General features: G+C 36.2%; 1 protein-coding gene across 2 annotated transcripts; it reads right to left on the minus strand.

Moving 5' to 3' along the window:
* Positions 1–7,262: 7,262 nt before the first annotated feature.
* On the minus strand, positions 7,263–10,118 carry LOC122042732 (probable transcription factor KAN2). Of its 2 annotated transcripts, none has more exons than XM_042603027.1 (6): positions 9,323–10,118; positions 9,063–9,139; positions 8,942–8,987; positions 8,641–8,779; positions 7,726–7,783; positions 7,263–7,615 (listed from the first exon to the last, which is right to left on the minus strand). In XM_042603027.1, exons 1-6 carry the CDS (start codon positions 9,930–9,932, stop codon positions 7,499–7,501), a joined length of 1,047 nt encoding a protein of 348 aa, XP_042458961.1. In that variant the 5' UTR covers positions 9,933–10,118; the 3' UTR covers positions 7,263–7,498. The 2 variants fall into 2 exon arrangements, with proteins under 2 accessions (XP_042458961.1, XP_042458960.1); XM_042603026.1 differs by having other exon boundaries at positions 7,726–7,786; positions 9,323–10,116.
* Positions 10,119–12,548: the final 2,430 nt, after the last annotated feature.

Raw genomic sequence — 12,548 nt, forward strand, 5'->3', positions numbered from 1 at the left:
AATTTATTAGATCTAAAACTTTTTAAAATTTCTTACCATATATGCTTCCTGATCCTCTTCTGAATCTGACTCGGGTTCATCCTTCTTGGTTGCGTTTAGTGCAATCATCTGGCTTGATTCCTTTGTTGTCCCTGCACACCTGGTTTCATGTAATTCAAGAGTAGAGAACAATTCTTCTAAAGTACTTACCTCCAGGTCTTTTGAAATATAGTAGGCGTCGACGATTGATGTCCATTCTGGAGTTCTGGGAAACTCATTGAGTGCGTAGCATATGATGTCCCGATTTGATACTGTTTCACCAAGATTCTTGAGACGAGTAATCAATTCCTTTACCTTCGCGTGTAGATCGGCTACCTTCTCACCTTTTTCCAGACGGATGTTCGTCAGTTTGTTCCGAAGGATATCTCTTCTTGCTAGCTTGGCTTTGGATGTTCCTTCATGGAGTTCCAGGAACTTCTCCCAGAGTTCTTTGGCCGATGAGTAGCTTCCGATGCGGTTGACTTCTTGAGGAGGCAGCACGCTTAGCAGGTGATATTTCGCACGGTTGTTCGCTACGGAATCACTCTGCTCCTTCTTTGTCCACTGGCTCTCTTCTTTTTCTTCTCCATTCTGATTCGTCGGAGCTACAAAGCCATACTTTATAATTAACCAAATTTCAAAATAAATTTTCAGGAATACCTCCATACGACGCTTCCAGTGTGCGAAGTCCCCCTCGAATTTTGGTGGAACAATGTTTGGTCCGGCCATCTCGTTGCTTCGATCGGCGGTTAGTCCTCCTGAAGCGCCTTGCTCTGATACCACTTGTTGGTCCCTTTGGAGGTCAGCAAGAGGGGAGGGGTGAATTGCCCTGAAAAATAAATTTCACCTTTCTCAAATTTTTAACTAGATAATAAAACTTGTAATTAAAATAGAAAAGACTAACTAAACAGAATCTAAAACAGACGCAGAGGGTTTACTTGGTTTGCAATCAGGAGATTGCTAATCCAAGGAAAGTATAACTCAATATCTGAGGATCTCCTCTGGGCGGAGTAGCCTCTTTACAGCGTTGACAGCACAAAAGAATAGAAGAGCACAGAGAAAATGAATTACAAGTTCATTGAAAAGACTGTGCAGATCAGTGCTATATTTATAGCACTGTTCGGGGCGCCCTGAAGGGTTCGGGTGCCCTGGGGGGATAAAATTTTATCCCCCAACGTTCAGATCGAGTCAAAACTCGATCTGGTCAAAATCTTCGGTCTGGGCGCCCCGGTACGTTCCGGGCGCCCAGGACCCAAAAGTCAACTTTGGTTGACTTTTTTCATCAGGTAGCTCTGCTTTGGTTCAGCTCTTCTTGGTCCGGGTCTTCAACTCCGACTCTGCTAGCTTGGGTGATCTCGGCCATCTGGAATAGGGCTCACCCAAAGCTAAGTTCTGGCCTTCTCCTCGAGCAGCCTTCCTTCCCTGTTTCTCGTCCCTCGAACATCGCGGACGTTCTTTTCGTCCACTTGTGTACTCTTCCGCGGTCACCTCGTCCCTCGGATGCATCGAGCCCGTTGGCTCTCTCCCCATACAATCCTTCTCGTTAGTCGTGTCTTCCGCTCGACTTCCTATGTTTCTAAGCTCCTGCACACTTAGACACAAAGGTTAGACAAAACAAGACCTAACTTAACTTGTTTGATCACATCAAAACATCTTGGGGTTCCAACACTATAGATTTGACTTGTATGTGTTTTTGAGACACATTGGATACAAGTGAGATGTCAGGAGGATGAACAAAATTCAAGGAGTTGATTTAATGTATCTTTTTGAGTTTAAGTTTCATCTTAACAATAGATTATGAGAAGTCCAATCATTGGGAAAGCTAGTGTACAAGTCATATGAATTTATCCCAAGAAATATGGTTGAAAATTTATTTTGAAAAACATTTCAAAAATACTTTGAAAAACTTTGATGAAGTCTATCTTTTGATAGGAATCACTATTGATTAATTAAATATAAAATAGAGTAAAACATTAAAGTTTTTTTTTAATAGTTTCTAATTTTATGTCAATCTTTAAAAATGAGAGTTATTTTCATAGAAAATTATTTTTTCCTGATAGTATATGACATAAATAATGTCTACATAAAATTTCAAGATTTTTAGAAAAATATAGAATTATTTAGGAATTTCTGAAATTCAGTCTAAAGTTGGCTTCTGGAACCATTTCGGGCGCTCGGAGTTGGCTTTTTTATCAGATCGTGTCAAGCGCGATCCGTTACGTTGGGGATAAAGTTTTATCCTCCTCTGGGGGCCTGGAATCCTTCGGGGCGCCCCGACTAAGGCTATAAATACAGCCTTGGTCCAAAAGCTTCACAACAACTCAAGAATTGTAATTACAACACTTGTGTGCTTCTTTTAGAGTTTAGCTTCTTTCTTTTTGCGCTTTCATCATTGTAAGAGGCTTCTCCGCCTGAAGGAGATATTCTAGTGCGTTCTATTCCTTGGTTTAACAACTTCTCCGGTTGTAACCAAGTAAACATCTTGTGCCTCTACTTTCTGTTTTAATTTACTGCTTTTATATTTTGCAAGTGTTAGTTTAAAAAAAATCGAGAAAAGTTTCTTATTATTATTTTTGCAAGCTATTCAACCCCCGTTTTAATCGGTCGTAGCGGTCCAACAGATAAGAACATGTTAAAAGACGAGATAGACGGTCTTCTATTTTCTAATTTTGAAAAGTAGCTAGAGAGAATTAGTTACAAAATAAAGTTTGTATCATTAGAACGTGTATAAATAAGTTGATTTTGTATCAAACTGAATGTCATATTATCATTATCATTAATCTCTGTTGGTCTCAGTTATTTAGGGTCAGTTGATGAATCTATCTCCCTTTTAACCCTACAAAAGTATGTATCACTAGAAATTTTTAATTAGAAAGTAAAATTTGTTCATTGAGTTTAATTTTTAATTAGAAAGTATATAATAATTATGTAAGTTTGCTTATTGTCTTGAGTTTAATATATAGATGTTGTATCTATTGTTAATTTATTGTCTTTGTTAACTATGCTCATTGAGTTTAATGTATTGATTAAGTGAGTTATGTCATCTTAATTATAATATAATAACTTTTTTCTTCGCAGATCAATGTGGAAAGAAATTGAAGTGGAGTTTTTTTTAAGAAGGGACTCATATTTTCTAAGAAGTAATATTACCAGAAAGATTTAATCCAAAAAAAAGTTTTTACTTTGGTATAAACTTAAAATGGATTCAAAATTTATGGATTATGTGTACATATTTTATATTTGAATTGTATGATACATTTCTAGTTTGGTCAGTTATACTATACTTTCATGATATTTTAATTGATGAGTTATACTTTCATAGTATTTTAATTGGTGTCATTTATAAGGATTTAATTAGTTAATTAGTAGTGTAAATATAATAGACAACAATTTTGTAAATAGATTTATCTTTTACTAAAAAATTTTAAAAAAACAACACTTTTTAAATATTGTAAAAGCGTTGTCTTTACAAAAAATGATAACATTTTTAAAGCGTTGCAAAAGCGTTATCTTTATAAAAAAAATGACAACACTTTTTAATTATTGTTTTTGAATGGACTTTTAACAATAGTACTTTTAACAACGCTTTTTCAATTATATATAGACAACGTGTAAAAAGCGTTGTCTTTCATCATTTTTTTTTAGTGGATGTTAGTTGTTTTGGATATGATATGTTGGACGATGTTGCTTAATTGTGTATGAATATGATGTGTTTCATTTTGGATAACTTCTTTGAATGTTAGTAGAATGTGTTAGATATGTTAATTGTAGGATATGTTAGATATGTTTAATTATAGGATGTGTTGAATGATTATGATGTGTTGTATGTTTGATATGTGATATGTAAATATGATAAATGCACAAACAGTATGAAAAAATTTTGATTTTTGTGATAAAATTTGTGACCAAAATATTTTTGTTGCAAACTTAAGTTTATCGTAAATCTAGATTCATTACAAATTTGCGACACATCCATATTAGTCCCAAATCTATGATGAATCTGGGTTCGTCCCAAATCTATAATAAATTCATATTCATCACAGATTTAGGACGAAAAAATATTTTTGTCGCAAATTTACAACGAAGAAGGGATTTTTTTGGTGCAGTTTCTTCGTAAATAGTCAACATTTTTTGTGGCGAAAAATAATTCGTTGTCAATTTGTGACGAAAATAAATGTTCATTACAGATTTGAAATCATGAAATTTGCGACAAATTAATTTTTATCGCATATTTGTAACGAAATATGCGATGAAAATTAAATTTGTCGCAAAAATTGTAATGAATTTTCATAATTTTGTTGCAAAATTTGGTGGCGGCAGATTGGTGACAAATTTATTTTCGTCGAAAGATTTTTTTAAAAATCTCATTCCAAAAATTGTTCCAAAATATCTTTTTTTGTAGTGATCGATCAAATGACACATTTGTTTATCATTTTACTCCTCTTATCAACCACTATAGTTCTACCTACATTCAAAGAATAAAATTACTATGGTATTAAATTTCAAAATATAAAACTATTGTGGTGTTGATTTTCAAAATACAGTATTATTTTGGTGTTGATATTTAAAACAATACCACTTTGGTGCTAATTTTTTAAAAATAGCACCACCACTAAATTAGTACTAAAGTAATGTTGATTTTTAAAAAATAACACCACAATGATAATAACTTTTTTAAATCAACACATGCTGATTTTTGAAATAAAGTATCACAATAACAGTAATATTGTTCTTTGAATTCAATATCATAATCTGGAGGGGTAAAATGAAAAATAAATATGTCTTTTAAAAAATCTAAAAATTAGGTGAATTTTTGAAAAAAAAAAAATCCCAACTTTAAAGAGAAAAGCACCACATTTGATTTTGAGCCTTCAACCGTACAAATATCAATTGCACAGTGTTTTCCGTGACTAACGTTCACGAACAAAGGAGTGAGTATTGTTTGAACTTTTGTAAAAATTTACTCTGCGACTTCCTTTTTCTTTTCTAAAATTTACTCTTTTGGTTCTGCTTCAGCTGCTGCTGAAGAAAGAGAAGACAGATGAAGCCACCATACCCATGACCACTCATTATGTTATTTTTCCCTCACTTAAATTTTTTTTACAAGAACACAGATCATGAAGCAAAAGGTGAAGCACGGGCGGCTCCTCTCCTCTCCTCCACGGTCGTTGATGGCGACCACTCGCCCGTCCCCCGGTATTCAAGGCAGCGTCGCTCCACGTTAGGTTATCTTTCACCTCTCTTCTTTTCTTGTTACATATCTATTCACTGTCACTGTGGCACTGCTGCATTCATGCATGCATGCATGGGTTTACGTGGGACGGCGTGCCCGGGCAGCTCTTGCTCTGCTATCCTTCCAATCATAAAGAATGGAGTGCAATATGATTTTCGCTGACCACCTCGGTTCCTGCGTCACTGCTTTGGCTGCTTTCCATTCATTACTGCTCTTCCATTGGTCCTCGCGGTGTTCCACTGGACCAGCAAGGGGACCCTTGTGTACCATTCTTTGTGCTGTTCCTCCCTGCTACGTCTCTTTCTCCTCTCTGTTTATTTGTTGGCCAGTAATGTCTTTAACTATAACATTGAAAAAGAGAAGTTTATGGCCTTTCTAAAACACCATTTAGAATATGAGTGAGTTGATATATTGTGGTGAAAGTCTCTTCGGTCACTGAGACCTCACTGTCCTGTGCCAAGGTTTGCATTCATTTGATAACTGAGAACTTTGACCTACTCGGACGCCAAAAGTATCACCACTTTGACAAAGAGCCCGACCAACCCTACTTAATGCTGACCAAACAGAATCCTCTTAAGGTTGACAAATAAATTTTCTCAGTCAAGTGCGAGTAGTAACACAAAATTGACAAGAAAATAATAATATCAAAAGACATGTATACATCAAGAAGATGGATGGGTCACCTCGCTGAGCAGAGCAGAGCAGCTCTGGTGCCAATCCAAAGAGAAGAGAGAGAAGTAGAAAGCAGACTTAACGTTGCTGCTGCAAGTCTCTGTCTTTAGCTGCTGCCAGCGAAGAAAAAGGGGGAGATAATTAAATGTAATTGTGAGATAAATGTCACATATATACTTTGTACTAGTCATTGCTTTATTATAGCTTGCAAGTTAATTATAACTAAAGACCAAAAAAAAAAAGGGTTAAATGTACTTTAGTGCTGTCAGAAAAAGAAACAAATGTGAGAAACTAAAGAGTGTGTTAAAAGGTGCAGTAAATATTGGTCTCATCCATGAAAGGCAAGAAAGGATTCTTTATTTTCATTTAATTGATCTCATCCATGAAACTTTATGCTTTCAGTTATGCCTTTACCTGCTTTATTTTTTTTAACTTTTGTTTGAATCAATAATTAAGTTGCTTAATTAGTTTTGGTTTTGATTTTCTTTCCATTTATTTTCAGTGCAGATATATAGAAGAATGTTGAATAGGAACTAGCTAGTCAGACAACACTACCAACAAAATTTAATCAATACTTATAAATTTAATGGAGGATTTTATACCAACATGTAAAAAAAATTAAATCCATATAACAACTTTATCCACATGGATGTGGAACAGTAGTAAAGTACCTAGAGGAATAATTAGAGAACCATTATACAGAAGTTGTGTTTCAAATTTACTTGGTGAGTAAACTAGAGAGTCAAACGGTTGATCTTCATAATTAGTTGGGTGAAAATATAGAGAGAGACAGCTCTTGGCATGGGGTAGGGAAGTGGGGGAAGAAACAGGAGCAGTGTCCTATGAAACAAAAGCAATGCATTATGGACAAAGCAATCAAAAGGCAGAGATGGCTTGTTAAAGTTTCTGACATGTATACATGCAAGTGAGGGAGCACAAGCACATGAAGAAAGCAGAATTTTGCTGTGCCATAATCTCCTTTTTGTCCCGGATCATGCCATTTGTAAGTTTGTTTCAATCTTGCTGATTAAAAGCAACTAATCAACGTATAACATGCCTTGTGCATATATCAATCCAAGTCATAATTAAACTTAAGGGATCGATAGAATTATATTAGGGAAATGCATGCACTAACTAAGAGTACGTACTTTGATTAAGAATATGATTTCTATGACAAAAGGAAATGCATTTGAGAAGAGAGACTTTCTTAGATGATCTTGTTGATCTATAGATAGAATACATCTTTCAATTTTCGATTTGTAGATGTATATCTCATGTCTCCCTTTTCCTTTCTTGGGAGAATATAAAGGAGGAGAAAAAGCACATCAAGACATTCATGAGAGGTAACTTTATCGTCCCTTTCCTCACAAGACACACATGTAGCATAATATTGAGGGTTAACGATAAAATGTTTCGGGTTGAAATATACAGTACATAGAGAAACAATCTCCCTTTCTTTTTTCTCTTTTTCTTTCCCCTCCTCTCTGCCTTTTGGTTCAATTGTCTCCTTGTCTCTCTTTCTTTTGAGCTCTTTATTTAGCCATGAGCAATGCTCCTTTTGCACTTTTAAATAGGTCATTGAGGCCCCCTTAAAGAGAACTCGAGATTAGGTTGGCTCGAGCTCAATGCCTCTGACACACATGACGAGTTCAAATCCGAACACATTTCCAAGCTTTTCGATTGCACGTCCTTCTATAAAAAAGTGATAATGGAAACTTTATAACATATAACTAAATCAATTAACTTAAAGTGTTTGCTTTCTATAATCAATTTTTAAGAGAAAAAATATACTTATTTGTTACCTTAAATGACTTCATACTTGTCGTGGAATCACTAGGAAAGCCAGTGGAGGAGCCTCCCCTACTACAAAGAAGTTCATCACATAAAATTTTAGTTTTGTACCACTAAATCCAATCGTTCAATTAATTCTAAACCAATAGAACAAAACCTAGATTACCTCTTCATTAAGGGAGGTTAAATCCATCTAATACATGTACATTAGCAGCCCAAAAGCTAGTATTAGATTGATACACCTTTCTCAATTTTGGTTCTTTTTAGGGTTTTTGAACCATTGAAATGAATCATGTGAGTGATTCACAATTAAAGCTACGATATTTAGTTAAATTATGAAGAGCCGTGGTGGAAAGCTAAAGGGCTAAAGAGATAGCATGGCATGGGAAGGCAATTCCCACCCTCATCATTGTGCACTCCATGGCTTCATTGAGAAGCCATTGCCAACACAATTTCTTTTTCTCCATTTTTTTCATATTTAAATAATTAATTAATAAGGATGAAAATAAATTACTTATGATTTTTTACAACTTTATAAATCGTCCAATATATACTCAAGATGTCCCACGGGTATAGTGCAATGGTAAAGTATTTAAAGGAGCAATAATAAGAACAGAGTTATATACATACCCAAGTCATTTGGATTTATTTGCCTAAGTATTTATTGGATTATTGAGTAAATCTAAATAAAAAATTTAAGTATTAATTGTGTAGTATTTATTTGGTTTTAAAGCTCACATTCATAAATATATATCCATATATCGCATGCATTACGTAATCATTATTATATTCCATCTTCATAGATATTTTTTCAAAATTCGAAAAATATCTACTTCTCAATTATATATATATTAATCATGCATTTTTTTCTTGTTTTGAATGAATTAAAAATAATAAGAAATTAACAAAAAAAAAAAATATATCACCTCGATGAATTATTGCTCCCAAAGTCATTATGAGTGGCTCCATGATGTGCTCTTACTCTTTGCGTGCTTGGATTAATTTCCGGCAAATTGTCATCGCATATTTCTCCATTGAACCCGTTCTCAAATCCATCAGATTGCCCTACAATTAATTTATACAATAAAAAATAAAATCAAATAAAAGAATTAATTAAAGCAAAACACAAAGAAGACAATGTGGATATCTAATTAACACTTGGAGAGAGAAAAGAACAGAAACTCTCTCTCTAGATATATATATTTTTTTACATTAATCTTAAAGTACCTGAAGAAACTATTGTCGTGTCAGTGTTCTTCACAGTTCGATACATCTACAAATTTACAGAAATGCATGATTAATTAATTTCTATAAACAATACGATAAACAACTATTAATGTTTAATTACCTGCAAGTGAGATTTGACATGAGCCAAGGTGAGATCCTTCACATCCATGAGCTCCAACACTGATTTGGGCGTCGCTCCTATGATTATCATTATTATTCATGCAAAAAGAAATTTATTAATATTTTTTTATCTCATAAAATAAAATGACTTTTAAATATAATTATTTCATAATAATCGAATACAGTATATTGGTAGACATACTAGTATTATATACAAGTATAAAAACAAAAGACGAGTATATGAATGATAATCGTACGTACTCTCGTGGCCTCCGAGCAACTCGACCGCGTGCGCGAACCGTGCGTGGAGGTTCGTCGTCCACCGCATCCTCGGTGCCCTAGCGCCGCCTCGCCTGGTAATCATGAGGGGCATTCTCATCGCCGATGATCTCTGGGCGAACCCTAATTGCGAGGCGGCGAAGGGGAAGGCGAAGTTGCTGGAGGACGAGGAGGCCTTGCACAATGGTCGGCGTTGGAGAGCCAGGAGAGAAAAGGAAGATGGAGGGTTGTGGTAGATAGGGATCCCCTTTATGGGCTTAGTATCTTCATAACCTCCTCCTTCACCACCGCCGCCGCAGCCGCCTCCGCCACCGTCCACTCCTCCTCTTCGGTGGGGAAATAGGTGAGAATAGGGGTGAAGGCGGAGATTGTGGTGCTTACAATTACTACTAGCAGTACTATTCGAGCTTGGCGAGGAGAGATCTAAATCAATAGTTGCATCTCGGCGGTCGGAGGCGGCGGTGGGCAGTGGCCTTCTCCAAAACTCTAGCTCAAAGCTCTGATCGATGAGATTAGGGTTCTTCCGAGTTGAAGGTCGAGAGGTGGAGCTTGGAGGGCTGATTTGGAGAGATAAGTCAGGGAAAAGCTCCATTTTGTAGTCGTCGTCGCCGATGACGGATCTCAAACCTCTGTTCTGACCTCTGTCTTTTAGGTCTTGAATTTGGGGCTCTAGGGTTTGCGATGTGGTGGTGGAGAATTAATCGGAGTAAGAGGAGAAGGAGGAAATGATGTGGTTGGTTGAGGAGGAAGAAGGTAAAGAAAAGGAGAGGGGGGAAGAAGAGGATAAAATATATAAGAGGAGGAGGAGGAGAATGTGGAGTGAGAAATAATTAATGTGGAATTTAATATTTTTTGAGGAAGAAAACGACACTTCAGTGAGAGGTGTAATAATTGACTATTAATGGTATTAATTTGAAAAACAAGTAAAAAAAAAAATAATTGATTATTTTTTTTCAAAAAGGAAGAAAATCAAGGACAGTAAATAGGGGAATATTATTGTTGGTTTGGTTTTGCAGTTGACTCTGGTGCAGTTTGGCAAACTGCAGCAGTACTGATGGCAATGTGAGGTCTAGATCACAATAGTCCATCTCAATAGATTTAAAAAAAAAAAAAACTCAGCCACAACAAGGGTTTGATTACATTTGAGGGTCATCTTCAGAATTAATTAATTTTAAAAAATTAAACATCTAAATTATTAAAAAAATATATAAATCTTATTATTATTATTATTTTTTGAGTGTGTGTATTTATTAGGTTTAGGAACTATTTTGGTCCGTGTCGGTTGGCACGGGCAGAATTTATTATTTTGTCTGTTGATGAGTGTGTAGTGTGTTAAATGAGGTTTTGAGCCAAGTATACAAGACGAAACTTCCACGGATGGGCAATTAATTGTGATTGAGCTGCTGAAAGAGCAATATTCAAAGATTGATACGTGGACAGTTGATTGTACTAACTATCTGTTGAACTTACCGTGTTGTATTTGTGGACGTCGACCAACTGTATCACTCAACTATTAACTTATTATCTGGTGTATCAGTCCAACAGTCGGCTGACCCTAACGAGTTACGATTTCGCTATTACATTGGTTCGGAGAGAAGAGTTTTCATTGTTTAGCAATGAGAGTTCTACTAGAGTAAAGGCTATTCATTTCTCTTTTCAATCAAATGTTTATGTTTATTTTTCTACGTCTCGTTGGAACCTCCTTTGCACGGTCCCAAGAATTAAAATTTCTAAACATTAATAAATAGTTTTAAAGAATTAATTAAGTTTTGAAAAGTGAATTATTGTTTTAAAGGCATGTCGGCAATTGACAGGAGCTCACTGATTATGATAGACGAATAAACAGAATGGAATTCCCCACTCTCCCAAATAATAATAATAATAATAATAATAATAATAATAATAATAATAATAATAATAATAATCCTGTCCGAGCGTTGAGTGGATGAACGCTGGGGACGTGGCACTCTCCCCTATCTCCGACCAGCTGCATGAATCTTCGGCGAACCTGCAAGGAAGTCGAGCCGGGAAGGGGTTCCCGGCGACGACCCTCCGACGCTCAAGTCAAGCAAGAGGAAAACGATGAAGTGGCTCCAAAGCTCATGGATTACATACCTCCGGCGAAGTCTGAGGGCTCTTATATAGAGCTGTGGGGAGGCTTATGCATACCTACCGAGGCATACACGTGTCCTTTACCATATCTTAGTATGGGCTTACCAGAGGAGCATGCCTAACACCATACTGCTACAGTCCGAGCACCTCCCTGATGGGACAGCAGAACCTTCCGTCGTAGGATTTTGCGTATGGCTTGGTCGTCGAACATGCCTGTTGTCAGAAGATGTTCCCCAATGTCGCTTTGTCCTTGTCTCTTTTTTCCCCGAGCCGAGCATCCATCCGCTCGGCAGGCATCGGTCCGACCGGGCGCAGGTATCGGTCCGACCGGGAAGATTTCACTCCATCGCGTGCTCGGCTGAGACTGTTCCTTCAAAGCATTGATGTTTTACGCCTCGGCCGAGCGGGCTACCTGCTCGGCCCGACGACCCTGTTCACCATGAGCGTCGGAAACCCGACTTCCCGTCGGGTTGTCTTTGATTCTGCTCGGACCCGTTCAGCCGGTCGACCCAATCCTTCTCCGATCGACCGGACCTCATGCTGATCCTTTTGCCTTTTGACCTCCACATGACGTTGACTCCCCTCAAAGGGGGTCACCCGTCCTTACTGCCGGATCAAATAATAATAATAATAATAATAATAATTTAACTTATTAATTCATTAACAAAATGCTTTCTGTGAAAACAAATTATGACATCAGAATACACTCTCAATAATCGGAAAATATGGATTTCCAGACTATGTAGAAATTAATATTTCAATCCCTCCATATAAGATATATTAAAATAGACATAGTAATGTGTCTATCCTAGTAAATAAACGTTTATCATGAAAATAATACTCAAATACTTGTAACATTTTTCTGTAAGTCAACATTTTCTGTTTCATATGTAGTTAATTTTTGATCCTTCTATATAGGGCCGCAGCTGGGGAACATATAAAATAAAAAAAAAAAAAAAAAAAAAAAAAAAATGTTCTGATGTTTCTATTGTCTGTCTAAAAAAGAACGGTTCTTGTCCTCTAAATAGTCATGCTTATCCTTGGTGGAAAGACATTTCTATGTCAACATTCAGAATGTAACTATATATATATCTAA

Source organism: Zingiber officinale, chromosome 2A, assembly GCF_018446385.1.
Source record: "Zingiber officinale cultivar Zhangliang chromosome 2A, Zo_v1.1, whole genome shotgun sequence".
Classification (NCBI taxonomy): Eukaryota; Viridiplantae; Streptophyta; class Magnoliopsida; order Zingiberales; family Zingiberaceae; genus Zingiber; species Zingiber officinale.

Coding starts and splice junctions, on each gene's coding strand:
- LOC122042732 (XM_042603026.1), bottom strand. CDS start 9,932: ATGGAGCTTTTCCCTGACTTATCTCTCCAAATCAGCCCTCCAAGCTCC. Junction 9,140..9,322: donor GTTGCTCGGAGGCCACGAGA/GTACGTACGATT, acceptor TGATAATCATAG/GAGCGACGCCCAAATCAGTG. Junction 7,787..8,640: donor GGGAGCAATAATTCATCGAG/GTGATATATTTT, acceptor ACTTCTTTGTAG/TAGGGGAGGCTCCTCCACTG.